Here is a 14,358-nt window from a genome sequence, read left to right on the forward strand (position 1 = left end):
TTTTAACTACAATAGCAGGGCATTTAAACCATTAGACAAATTGTTTCTCCTATATATATTCTTTCACCTTGTTGTATGCACAACCATGTGCTGTTCTGATTTCTTCATCACAACAGAAAACATGAAAGTTCTATGCATGGCTTGTCTCTATATGATCAGAATACTGCTACAGAATCTGTATCATGCTAAACTTTGTAATCCCACCCATTTGCAGATTAAAACTGTGCAAAATACTATCATTGAAGCTACTGTCCTCACAGATTCAGCAGCAGGAGAGATCTCTCAATCCCCATACACCAACGGTCCCAATTGATTTACCCATTTATTTTAAGCAGCTTCAATTCATAGTGAAGTTTCTGTTGGGAATAACGATAAACAAGGCTCAAGGTCAGCGAGAAGGGGGAGAGGGGGAGGTGATGGACAAAGAGAGAGGGAAGGAGGAAATTCACAGAGAGAGGAGGAAGGAGAAGATGGAGAGAGAGAGAGATGGAGGAGGAAATGGACACGAGGGGGGAGGGGGGTTGCAGGGCGAGGGAGAAGAATTCACATACATACTCAGCAATTGTGAAGCATTGCCAGGTTTGCTGTTATCACTATAAAAACATCTTACATTTTTCCACGTGCTACTATTCCTCGTACCATGTCCATTTGTTGTGTTTGCATTACAACCAAAGACCTTTTCCATATTTCTATTTTATAGTCTTTGTTTTCAGTCCAGTTTTGGCTTTATTGTGTTTTCCCCCTCATTATCTTTTACAGTCTTTAGACTTTTGTTATAGTACATTGTTTTAGTCCACCTCTTCCTTTTCTATTTCATACCACCTTCCCTTCTCCTCTTTTGATAAGTTCACCAAAATTTTCTCCAGTTATTGTTTACTGTTACACCAGTTTGTACTGACATACTACAAATGTTATATGAGAGAATTTCCATTTATAATGATAGACTTTATTTTTAAAACACCATTCTTTTGTTGGAGAAAATGCTTCTACTCTGTTATTTTGTCTTTCTTTACTTTCTTTTTGCAAAATTTGAAATTTCATACACCACTTTCTCAGACATGTAAATTTATAAACGCTTTTTGTTTTTACATCCAGGGATTGACCTACCTGCATGACAGTGAAATACTATCACATGGAAATTTAAAGTCAAGTAATTGCTTGGTTGATAGTCGATGGGTTCTTCAGATATCTGATTTTGGTCTACATGAATTTAAAGGCAAGTTTCTCTTTCATTACTTTAGTGTTCCTTAAAAAGAAATTGTAATCTGTCAGATTGTTCCTCAAATAGAAATAGATTACATTTCTTGATTGTTATAATATTATTGTGTTAGAATGTCACAGTGATTCTGCAACTAGTGGATTACTTTGCGAGTTCCAGTGCGTGGTACAAAACATAACTATACAGTGGTATACTCTGTTAATGATATTCATTATTTCCTTGGTTACTTTGTAGGAATTATGAAATACTTAACAACTACTCTTTTCATAAAAAATATTTTTCTGCAGAGTCGCTCTTTCCGCATTAGGAAATACAATAAAATTGGCTGAAGATTATAGACCACCTGATAAATAAAGTGAAGCACTCAGAAGAGGAGGAGGAAACATATTGAAACTTTGGAAATTGAGAGGGCGTGCCATTTTCAGTGTTTCAGTATTGTTTTAGTATTATAAAATCAAGTCTGTTTCACTGTCAATGTAGATGACAAATCGTATTTATTTATTCTGCTAATCAGCTTCAGTCATACATGACCACCTTTGGACTACTATCTCCTTGGTGACTATGAAGCTGGTAAATGGAGCCACTGTAAATATCAAATGGTACCTGTCTAATAGGTGGCAATTATTGACTGGTACCTTTCAGTACATATAGAAGCTCCGTGTTCTTGCTCTACGTCACCAAAGAGTTAACGGTCTGAAGATGGTCATGTTTGACTGAAGCTGGTTACCAGAATAAGTAAATATTAGTTGTGATCTAGATTGGCAGTATTTATTATACTGCTCAATAAGATCACTGTCATTTTATAAAGAATTTGCAAAGTGAGTCCTTTTATCGGCATGTGTGCAATAATTCAATTGGGAAGGGCATCATACAGCTATTTTATCATCTCCTGAGGCAATCCGGCCTTCAGCTGTTCTAATTGGTCCTTGATATTCTGGATTCTGACACTGGAACAGGATTGATTTTAGAGTTGGCCCTACACATGTTCTATCAGGGATTAATCTGTGGTTCTTGCTGGCCAGCATCACACTGATGATAAAAAAATACATGTGCCATGTGTGGATGAGAATTGTCCTTTTGAAAAATGACAGTGCAACACTGTTGCATGAGAGGTAACACATGATCATGCAGGGTGTACGTGACATAACTTTCTGCCATCAGAATGATCCCAGTCACTGCCAGCTGTAACCAGAAGTCAAACCAAATGGCTTCCCACACTTTGACACCAGGAGTGACACTGCTGTGCCTCTCCAAAATGTTAGAAGAATGGAAATTCCCACCATTTCACTGCTATACTCATGACAATGGTCACCTGTGGCAGTACAGAACCACGATTCATCCCTGAACACAATACAATATCATTCATCATCAGTCCATGCTTCCCAGTCACAACACCACTCCAAACGCAACTGTTTGTGTTGTGCTGTTAATGACAGCCTAGATACATGATGGTAAACCCCACTCCTGCTGTTACTAGTTTTAAGCTTATGGTATGGGATGACAGTAATGCTGCAGGGTATCCATTACTTGTTCTCAGGTGGCAGACACAGTTGTAAAGGGGTTACAATGCGGTTGGTGCACAGTTAGGTGATCCTCCATTTTGATGGGCAGACGTGGTGGACCAGAACTTTGACCATGAGTGTGCCTATCTTCATGTTCCCTTGCAGCACAACATTGGGCCATTGTCACATCTGAATGCCCCACTGATCTGACACTGCACAATTCAAACAACTGACAAAATGAACATCCACATTGAGACCCCTTGCAGACTCTGTCAGGTACAGATAACACTGTATCACATGAGTACATTGTATCTTTGTGTCCTCACAGTGATCACTCAACATCTGGCACTGTTCATACCCCTTATATAACTAACCAGGTGTGGTAACAACAATAAACACTAACAGCACTAATACACTTTGGTGACTTCTACTTGTTTACTTTGACATCTAACCATGTCTTTTGGGAGCCTCACCATTTTTGGTGAGCAGTGTCTTCCCAGTTGCTTAATGAATGGTATTATGTGACATGAAGTTAGAATTGTGTAATACTAATACCATACACAACTGACATACTGAAACCAAGTAATAAATATGTTAAATTAAAGAAAACTGTAATAATGCACAAATTTGAAGTCTTGCTTAAGAAACATTTAACATTAGCCTAGATAATTACTTACAGTGTCTGAAAGAAATGGATTTCATAACACTAGAAATTTTATTACAAAATTCAAATTTGTTTCCATATTCTAGATGTAATCAAAAAACTGTCATCTGCTTGCTGGTACCTTTTACAAAGAAATGGGAATTCATATAATGGATATAATGGTTGGCCTTTATTTGCTTGTGTATCTACCTTACATTAGGACCCAAATTAATGCTACCACATTCTTATGCATTTCTTTATGGAGGCAAATAGTTTGTACTTCTGTGGTGCACTGCCAAATTTGTGCCACTGTTTCATTATTAGTCATTTTACCTGATTAATAAAATGTAAAATATTTACGTGTACCCCAGGGGAAATATTGCAGCCATCATTCAGTGTAATAACTTTATGTAATAATGAAGCCAAAGTCTGTGACCCAGCATTCAGTGTAATAACCTTATGTAATAATGCAACCAGAGTCTATGATTACAATTTTCAACTTACTAAAGTGATATGGAACTGACACATACACAGCCATGCACTTAAATTTCTATTATTAATTTTTTTCCTAATGAACTAAATCTTATGTTTGCAATTTAGTCTCTCAGCAATTATAGCATACCAGCAATATGTCTGTTGATTTCTAACTACAAATAAACCAGCTCTTACTTAAACAAGATATGAAAAAAGTAATGTTTACCATTAAAAGTTGAAACCATCATAACTTATTGCATATACTTATGTTTTGATGACAACACAATGCTTGTCACTTTGTTACTGCTGCTGCTGCTGCCACTACTACTACTACTACTACTACTACTACTACTACTACTACTGCTAGTACTACTACTTTTACTACTAACACTATTGAGCCATTGTCTCTTGTTCATTATGTAGCTGGCCAAGATGAACCAGACTTTGAGGCCAAGGAGCTGCGACGTAGTCTCTGGAGGGCACCCGAGCTGCTGCGTTGTGAACATTTTCCTCCAAGAGGGACACAGAAGGGTGATATCTATTCATTTGGCATTGTCCTATATGAAATTGTAGGTCGGTCTGGACCATGGGGCCACACAACTCTGACAAATGCAGGTTGGTTCAAATTAGTGACAAAAATCCTCTGGTTTCAAGAAAAATGTAAAAGTGTAAATGAAGAAATGAATCTATTGGGCAATGATAGGAGCTGCTCTTATATATGGCAGGGTGTCCCAAAACACACTGAAAAGCTTTAGGTACAGGTTTCTTACTACAAAAGAAGAAAAATGAATAGTAAATGTGGGCTGTAAAATGCAAACCTTAGGGACTATGAGCACTTACTTATTTTTGATATTATGTCACAGATCTCTTCTACTGCAAGGACTTTACTTTGCATGTTTTGGGAGGAGGTGGTATGGGCCAAATGAAGGAAAAAATACCTGGTAATCATGGGGTTCACATTGTTCAAGAGTTCAAGAGTAACGAAAACTTGTTTATCTTTGCTAATGCGAAACACATCTCTTCTATTGAACAAGTGCTCTTAGCTCTTGCTGTATGCATTTTAGAGCTCATGTCTGCTAGACATTTTTTTTCTTCTTTTGGTCCATTCTACCTCCTCCCAAAATAGAAAAGTAGAGAGCTTGAAGTAGAAGAGATGTGTTTCGTAGAATCGAAGATGAACAAGTGTTCATAGCCCCTAAGGTATGCATTTTAGAGTCCATGTTTACTATACATTTCTTTCTTGTTTTGGTGTAAGAAACCTGTACCTAAAGCATGTCAGTGTTCTTTTTATGGAACATTCTGTATGTATCCACAGATCCCAAGAGAAATTACTCTCATGAATGTAGGATTAGTCAAAAAATTTTAAACATATTTTCATTTAAAAGGTAAATGTTCAGTACACTGAGGTGCATATAATAATTCTAAGGATATATGTAGCCATGCATCATCAGAGATAAATAGCAGGTGTATGATGAGGAACTGTAGCTTATATCTATGATAATAATTTACCAAGCATTGAAAATAATCAATTTTTGAAAATATAATGTAAATGTGTGGAAAAAATCTACTGCCAGCACTTGATGAGTATTTTTTATCTATCCAGTGGCATTATATTGCCAAGCATCAGATAGATATGTACCTAGTGAGTTTATGATGGGAAGACGCCTCTGTGGTTAACAGTGTGATATTCCTTATCTTTTCTCTGGTTAGAGGCTGTTGATTCCCTATACCTATAAATTTCTGCATCTGCATCAGTCTGAGACAATGATACACAGAGTGTGCACTAGTACCCATGCACATATTTTCATATTCTGAAATTGCTCCAGTCATCATGCCATCCTGAAGACACACAACATCCTTCAGAACACTCTTTACTAACAGCAGTACATAGCAAAACCATGAACTGCTGGTCCTCTCATAAATATTAAATTGCTGTATCTCTTTATAGTTCATGAACGTTGTTTTTCAGCAAGGTATCTGTTAGGTTACACACCGCTCTGTCAGGGTGATATATGATACCACAACAGTCAATGTAAATAAACATCTAAATAAATAGAGACTGCAGCAGAATAGATATAAAAGAAAGCACAGGGCTGTAGGTGGAGAAATTACGAATTAAAAGTTTTTGGCTTTTAAGAAGGCAAGGCATGAAGCATTGAAGGGCTACCGTAACGGAATGATTGAAAAAAATCTCACAGGAACCAAAGAAATTCTGGTCTTGTGGAAAGTTTGTCAGTGGCACTAAAGTTATGACCCAGACAGTCATGGATGATACAGGATCTGAAATTTAGTGTATCAAAGCAAATGGAGAAATCCTGCACTGCATTTTCAAATATATCTTTACAAAGACAAATGCAGGAGCACAGCCCCAATTTTATTTTTATACCGTTGCAAAGATGAGTGAAATAGCTATTACAGCATTCACAAAATAGCTGAAATGTTTATAACTGAATGCTTCCTTGTTGTGATGGAATACCTGTCTGATTCTTTTCAGAATTTGTGCCTCCATTATCCACTCTCTTAACGGTAATAACTTATCCATAAAAAAAAACCATGCACAGTAGTTAGAAGAAAGCACAGGTTGTACCCATCTGCAAGAAGGACAGCAGAATTGATTCACAAAGCTATCATGATATCAATCTGTTGTAGAATCTTAGAACATGTTTTGAACTAAAATGTAATGAGATGCTTTGAATTGAATATGGTCTACCATTCCAAGCACCAAACATTCTGAAAACATCAGTCATATGAAAATCATCTAGTGCTATTCTCTGATACATCCCAAAAGCTGTGGATCAAGGCAGGCAGGTAGATACAGTATTTTGACTCAATAGCACACCTACATTTATTACCAAAAGTACAATTATATTGAATATCAAATTGAAATTGTGACTGACTTAATGCTTTCTTGTAGGAAGATGACCTGCAGAGTGTAAGTATAGAAAGACATAGTGTATAGTTATAGAAGGATGCAGCATGTAATGTTGGATAGAGAGTCATTGACAGTTGTAGAAGTGACTTCTGGTGTGGCCCAGGGAAATTTTCTTTGATCCTAGTTGTTCAAGATGTATGTTAATGATATGGCAGACAATGTTAATAGCAATTTCAGATTTTTTCACATGATAAAGTTATGTGTAGTAAAATGCTTGTATATCCCATCCTATAATACTGCTGTGTACGCAGGACCCATATCAAATTGGACTGATAGAGGAGATTGACTCTATACAAAGAAGGACAGCACAAACAATTTCAGTTTTGTTTGCCCCATGGGAGATAACACACAGATGGTGAAAAACCTGAACTGCCAGAAATTTCATAGTAAAATGCCAACTACCTCGCAGTAGTCAGATTACATGTTTCAAGAACCAACTTTAGCTGGTGGATCTAGGAATGTCTTCAGCCCCATACACGTCCTTCCTGTAGTGACTGTAAGGAAACTTAAGGCTATTTATGGCATAAAAAAGATGTTTAAGTGGTAATTCTACCTGTTGATGAGAAGTAAAAGTTGATAGATGTTACGGCTACTCTCTATTTGAATAAGATGTATATATGATAGGATAGGGATAGAAACTGTAGGATGGATGCACGAGGCAGATCTTCATGCATTATTCATGAATGTCTCACCAATAAAGTATAAGAAATAAGTTCCCAAGTAATATCCCAATAAAATAATTGGTTGAAGCATACTGCAGCTAGAGAGACACAATGTGATCACAACAAATAACATTCAGAAAAACAGAAAAGAGATTAGTGGAAAGAACAACACGTAGATATAAACTAAGAAATTGATCCAAGACCTGGAGGTCAAGATACAGTCAGAAAGAAGATTCAAATGAGCCGCTAGTTTTGAAGATTGTTTTCTATACAGCGACAGTTAAATAAATGTACTTGTAGTTAAAAAAGTTCCAGTTACCTTACAACAGTAGCTTGTACACCAACTAATCTATAATTTTAGAGAAAATGTGACTCTGTTACTAATATTTTCAATTTTAGGTCTTCTGCTATCTGTTAAGTAGAAGTTTTTTGCTGCCTTTATTTGAGTATTGATGATTTTGCATTTTGATTTCTACGAGAAAAGAATAATATAGTACAGCTTTCTGAAATTTCAAATATGCATTTCGTTATTATAGAATATACATTTAGTAATATTAAAACTCACCTATGACTAACTCTTGTATAGCTATTAGAAACTGCGCATCAGAAAAAATATCCACAGGATTTATTTTAATGCTGGTATGTAATTGATGAGTGTTAATTTTCAAATAATCAAGAGCTCAGATGGAAACTCAGTCCTAAGCAAAGAAGGGAAAGATGAAAAGATGGAAGGAGTACATAGGAGGTTTATACAAGGGAAATGAACTTCCAGGCATTATTACAGAAATGTAAGAGGATGTAAATGAGGATGACATGGAAGATATGAGACTGTGAGAAGAATTGGACAGAACATTGAAAGTCCTAAGTCAACAGAAGGCTCCAGGAGTCGATGACTTTCTGTCAAAACTACTGATAGTCTTGGGAATGCCAGCCATGACAAAACTCTTCCATCGGGTGTGCAGGATGTATAAAATGGATGAAATATCCTCAGACTTCGAGAAGAATGTAGTAATTCCAATTCCAAAGAGAGCAGGTCATGATATTCTTTACAGATCTGGTAGAAGCTCAGCTTGGGAACGATCAGTTTAGATTCTGGACAAAGATAGGGCCATGAGGCAATATTGACCCTATGACATATTTTACCAGATACGTTAAAAAAAAGTCAAACCTATGTCTGTAGCATTTTCTGACTTAGAGAAAGCTTTTGATAATGTTGACTGTAATGCTCTATTTAAATTTCTAAATGTAGCAGGAACATATAGGGAGTGAAAGTCTGTTTAGCCCACGTGGGATTAGCCGAGCGGTCTAAGGCGCTGCAGTCATGGGCTGTGCGGCTGGTCCCGGTGGAGGTTCAAGTCCTCCCTCAGGCATGGGTGTGTATTTGTCCTTAGGATAATTAGGTTAAGTGGTGTGTAAGCTTAGGGACTGATGACCTTAGCAGTTAAGTCCCATAAGATTTCACACACATTTGAACATTTTTTTGAAAGTCTGTTTATAGTTTGTACTGAAACCAGATGACAGTTATTAAGAGTCGAGGGACATGAAAGGGAAAATGTAGTTGGGAAGGGAGTAAGACAGGCTTGTAGCCTATCTCCAATGTTATTCAATCTGTGCAGTGAGCAAGCAGTACAGGAAATCTAAAAACATTTGGAGCAGGAATTAAAGTTCAGGGAGAAGATAACAAAATTTTGACATTTTAATTTTGACTGAGACAGCAAAAGAATTGTAAGAGCAGTTCAATGGAATGGAAAGTATCTTGTAAGGAAGACACAAGATGAATAAAAAATGGTAAACATGGGTAATGGAATGTAGTCAAATTAAATCTGGTGAGAGGATTTTATTACTAAACAAGACACTTGCAGTAATAGCTGAATTTTTCTATTCGGGCAAGAAAATAAGTAATGATGGCTGAAGTAGGGAAGATATAAAATGTAGACTAGCAATGCCAAGAAAACCAGTTCTAAGGAAGAAAAATTTGCTAGCACTGAATACAGCTTTAAGTATTAGGAAGTTTTTTCTGAAAGCATTTGTATGAAATGTAGCCATGTATGAAAGTGAAACTTGGACAATAAATGGTTTAGACAAGAAGAGAACAGAAGCTTCTGAAATGTAATACTACAGAATAATGCTGAAGATCAGATGGGTATAGCACATAACTAATAAGAATGTGCTGAATATAACTGGGGAGGCAAGAAATCTGTTGTACAACTTGAGGAAAAGGAATGATTGGTTGATAGGACATATTCTGAGGCATCACAGGATCACAGATTTGGTATTTGAGGGAATAGTGGGGAGGGGGGCACGAATTGTAGAGGGAGACCAAGAAATGAATACTGTAAGCAGATTCAGAAGTATATAGGTTGCATAGTTATTCGGAGATGGAGGCTTGCACAGGATAGTGTAGCATGGAGAGCTGCATTGATCTAGTCTTCGGACTGAAGACCACAATGACAATTTTCAAACACCTCTACTTTGACTTGAGAAGTTCCATCAGTGTCTGATAAACTGATCTAGTAAAGATTTCCATGACTTGTATGCATCGTTGGTGAAATTACTTTTGTCATGAAACAAGTGGTTTTTGCCTTGGAGGTTTTGGCCAGTATCATTTAATTTACATCGTAACACATCTGATGTAATTGCACTTATAAATGTATATGTTCTTACTTTTCATTATTTTGTATATTCTTGGACAGAAATTATCGAAAGGGTGCGGAATCCGTCTTCAGGCAGGTATTTTCGGCCACCTACTGATGGTCTCATGGCTGCTGAGTACGTGGTGCGCTGCATGCAGAGCTGTTGGGATGAAGAGCCAGACCAACGCCCTGACATTCGCTTTGTAAGGGTCAAGCTAAAGGAAATGCAAGCTGGTCTGTAAGTTTAACACAGCCTATATGATTTTTCTCATTCCATGCAGTTGTTTTCATGGTAACACCAAATTGAGTTTTTTTATTTTATTTCATCACAGTTAGCCTTGCATTCAGTAATAAAATTTAGCCACAAAATAAATAAATGTTGCCAACATATTGGCCTAAATCAGTGCATGAGACCAACTCATTCACACACTAAATTAAAAAAAAAAAAAATTGATCTTCAGCGCATCTAGCAAATCAGTATGCTTTGTCTGTTTCTTAATCAGTCAAACAGTGCTCTCCTGTACATTCAGTTTTCATTTCTTATATATCACAATGATAATCATCACTAAGCCAAGATGTCAGCTAATGTGGGTTGATACCTTTGTTCAATGTTTATGCTATATGCACAGACTCAACCGTATTCTACAATAATGTGAAATAGTTCTACTTTTTAAAGTACAATATATTATTATACTATTTATACTATTACATATTTTCCATTCTTTTTTATTAGTATTTATTATATTAATGGTAATTAATGCTAATATATTGTGCATCACAACTGGAAATCAAAAGGTACTGTCTTTAGTACATATTCAATCATTGATGTTTTGTAGAGAAGTTTTATAGGGTAACAAGCACAGAGAATGATCTCATGGAATGATATTTAGCGGTCACCATTGATGATATTAAAAATATTTAATGAAGGATTTAGGCATTTTGACTAAAGCTTTACAGTCTTTCATAACATTTGTTCTAGGTAATCCATTGTACCTCAGAAGGCATTATAATGTCAATAGCTATAATTCTGTTAGAAAATATTATTTTCATTAGCTTTTGGTAAAGATGATTTTCATTCATAAAGGATTGCATTTTGCTAATACAATTTTCTGTTCTTCATTCTACATGTCTAATGACACATAACTCCTAATAGATCACAATAGTTACTCTTAAAACAAGAAGTATTTTTCTATATATTTTTTAATTTCACATAAGAACAGTTATTGTTAAATTTCAGCAAGTGTTTGCAAACAATATTACATTTTGTACCATACATTTATTTTTATTATTGAACTTAAATATTATGTGTACTCAAATTTAAATTGATAACTTGGAGTTAACCATTTCATGACCTGTGGGACATATGTGTCCCAATTCACTTTTTTACGCTTCATGACCAAGGGGACAACAGAAACCCATATCTGTAGTGTGCTGTCATCTACTGGAAGCCTTTGCTACTACTTCAAACCATTACAGACTTCTTCCCGCCAAGCACTGCAGTTCGATGCACTGCAGTTGTTTGATCGCTTCTGTGAAAATTTTTACATATTTTTCAACTGTTCTTTTGTAAATAAGCAAGGTAACCATAATAACCGTATTTATTGTGTTTCTTATCATTTATTTGTAAATATTATGGGGAATTTCTGTGTAAAATGTATTTCAGTGCCTTGGTGAAAATTTTTTAGTTATTTATAATTTCGTTATACATTTCACATGTTGGCTTTATTTCTTTCTCTACACAGTGCTGCATCACTTGGTTTGGTAAAGTATTCATACAATAATAATAGAAATAACAATAATAATAATAATAATAATAATAATAATAATTTGTTGCACGATACAGTGTGCTAGCCCAATTTCAGACCTTATTTCCATTATCTTTTTCGAAATGCCACATCTGGAAGATGAAGAACTTCTTGAGTATTACTGTTTGCATCCTGATAATGAAGAATTTTCAGAGGAAGTGGGTGATTATGAAGCTGCAGATGAGCTCACCTGCCTTGATGCATTCAATAGTACACCTACTTATACCACACCATTTAGGACATTGGCAGAGCCAACTGGCTATGGTCATCACAATGGAGGTGGCAGAAAATCATGGTATTGAATGTGCAGTAAAAGAAAATGTCGCTGAAATTACCAATTATGCCGCAAATGAAGTTATTCTGTGTGCTGAAGAAGCGAATGGGGCCGAACATGCCAGTGAAACTGAAACAGATTGGACCGATGATGTAACGTATTGTGAAAACTTGTAAGCATCTCTTGATGGAAGTGCAGATATAAAGTTCAATTTTGGATAAAATGGTAAAGAAATATATTATTTTTTACAATTTTTACTGATGATTGTTTGAGGAAGATCAAAGATGAGACTAACCTCTGTGTAACTCAAATATGTGACAACATTACTAGAGGTAAAAGGGTTAGAAAGGCTAGCTGCAAATGGAAAGACAATGATGTTGAAGAAATAAAATATTTTATTGCCATTCACATTGTAATGGGAATACATAGGCTGCCTGAGCTGAGTCACTATTGATCCACTGGCCCACTTTTAGGTGTAAGTGCTATTTGTCAACTAATGAGTGAAACCAAGTTCAAAAAACTGACTGAAAACATTCATTGCAATGACAAAGCTACAGCAGTACCAAGAAGTGAAGCTGGCTATGATCAACTACACAAATCATGCCCAATAATTGACGCTATCAACACAATTTGAAAGAAGTGTACACTCCATTAAGTATCATGGCTGTAGATGAAACTATGGTCCCATTCAAAGGACATTCTTCTATAAAGCAGTACCTCCCAATGAAGCCTGTAAAATGGGATTACAAAATTTGGTGTCATGCTGATTCAAAAAGAGGTTTCATAACACAGTGTGAGGTGTATACTGGTTAGAAGGCCACCCAAGACTCATTGTTCAGTTTGGGAGAAAATATTGTGCTCCATCTTACTGAGTCATACATGAAGTCTCACCGACTAATTGTGTTCGATAACTTCTTCACACTGTACAATCTGATGAAGTCACTAAATGAAAGACGACTTTTTGGAGTTGGAAGTATTGTATTTTGTCGAGAAAAAAAAACTTATTTATTCTCAATAAAGATCAGGTGCTGACAAAAAGTGGTGAGTTTGGTTTTCAAGTACTTAGATTTATTTCTGAATTTGGAGGCACTGTTTACACAAGAAGTCGCTTAACCAAGGAGACACCTAAGAGTATAAGTGTGAGTGTTGTGACTCAAAAAAGAATTTACTTTAACACTTTCCCTTGTTAAATAGAAATCAACAAACAGGCAAACCCACAAAACAAAACAAAACTGAGTTTTACAACATTCCCATTTGATTGTACTATATCTTCAAACATGTCTCCAGAAGAGATTTGGTCATGATGTCCGCTACCTACTCTTCATATGGGATTTGATGAACTCTAATTCTTCCTTCATAAAGTTTTGCACAAGTAAAGAAATGCTTGATGGCTATATGTTTGGTTCGGTGATGAAATTCTGGATTCTCTGACAACTTCACTGTTGCTGAATTGTCAATTTGAAGAACTGGAATTTCAAATAGTCTTGTTGTTTCCCTGAATGGATGAGTTAACCAAATAATCTCCTTGACAGCTTCATTTGCGGCAACTAGTTTAGCTTCAGTTGTAAATGTTGCTTCCATGGTTTGTTGCTGACTTAGCCATGATATCGCCCTCCTGTGTAGTTGATGACTACTCCAGATGTTGATCTGCCTGTTTTTGAGCAGCCTCAAAAATCTGCATCACTGTAGCATTCCAGAGTTGTGCTCTTTCCTTTTGTTTTGTATGTGATTCCATATTCAGTCATTCCCGATACATAATGAAAAATCATTTTTTCTCTTAATATGTGTTCTTTAGTGGGATTCTTGAGAGATCTTGACAGAATACTTACACTGAACGCTAGGTCTGATCTTGTGCCAAGCATAATATACATTAATAATCCAACTGCTTCTCTATGTGGAAAAGACTGTTTTACTGTGCCATCTTTCCTTGATTGTGAAACATCTGTAACTTTCAACATTGGGGTAGAAACAGCTTTACACTCTGAAAAGTTGAAAGTTTTTAAAATTTGCTGTGCATAAGCTTTCTGGTGACTCTTGATACAGCCATTCTTGCAGACCTATATAATAGTTTGCAGGTGCTGTTGTGATCTTGAACTCCTTTTGCAATTGAAAGAAAATGCTCAGATCATTTGAGTCAGTGGCACATACCAACCCATCATCAACACACAAATTTACCAGAACTTCTTTGCCATTTTTATTTTGAATGTACAAGCA

General features: G+C 36.0%; 1 protein-coding gene across 1 annotated transcript in view; it reads left to right on the top strand.

Annotated features, from left to right (window-relative positions):
• LOC126335948 (guanylate cyclase 32E-like) overlaps positions 1-14,358 on the top strand; it is a 437,004-nt gene that overhangs the window by 266,904 nt on the left and 155,742 nt on the right. The window contains exons 15-17 of the mRNA XM_049999424.1: positions 1,096-1,216; positions 4,262-4,453; positions 10,126-10,303. Of these exons, the coding sequence (XP_049855381.1) occupies positions 1,096-1,216; positions 4,262-4,453; positions 10,126-10,303 (491 nt within the window). The remainder of the gene's footprint in view (positions 1-1,095; positions 1,217-4,261; positions 4,454-10,125; positions 10,304-14,358) is intronic.

This window comes from Schistocerca gregaria, chromosome 2 (genome assembly GCF_023897955.1).
Source record: "Schistocerca gregaria isolate iqSchGreg1 chromosome 2, iqSchGreg1.2, whole genome shotgun sequence".
NCBI classification, from domain to species: domain Eukaryota; kingdom Metazoa; phylum Arthropoda; class Insecta; order Orthoptera; family Acrididae; genus Schistocerca; species Schistocerca gregaria.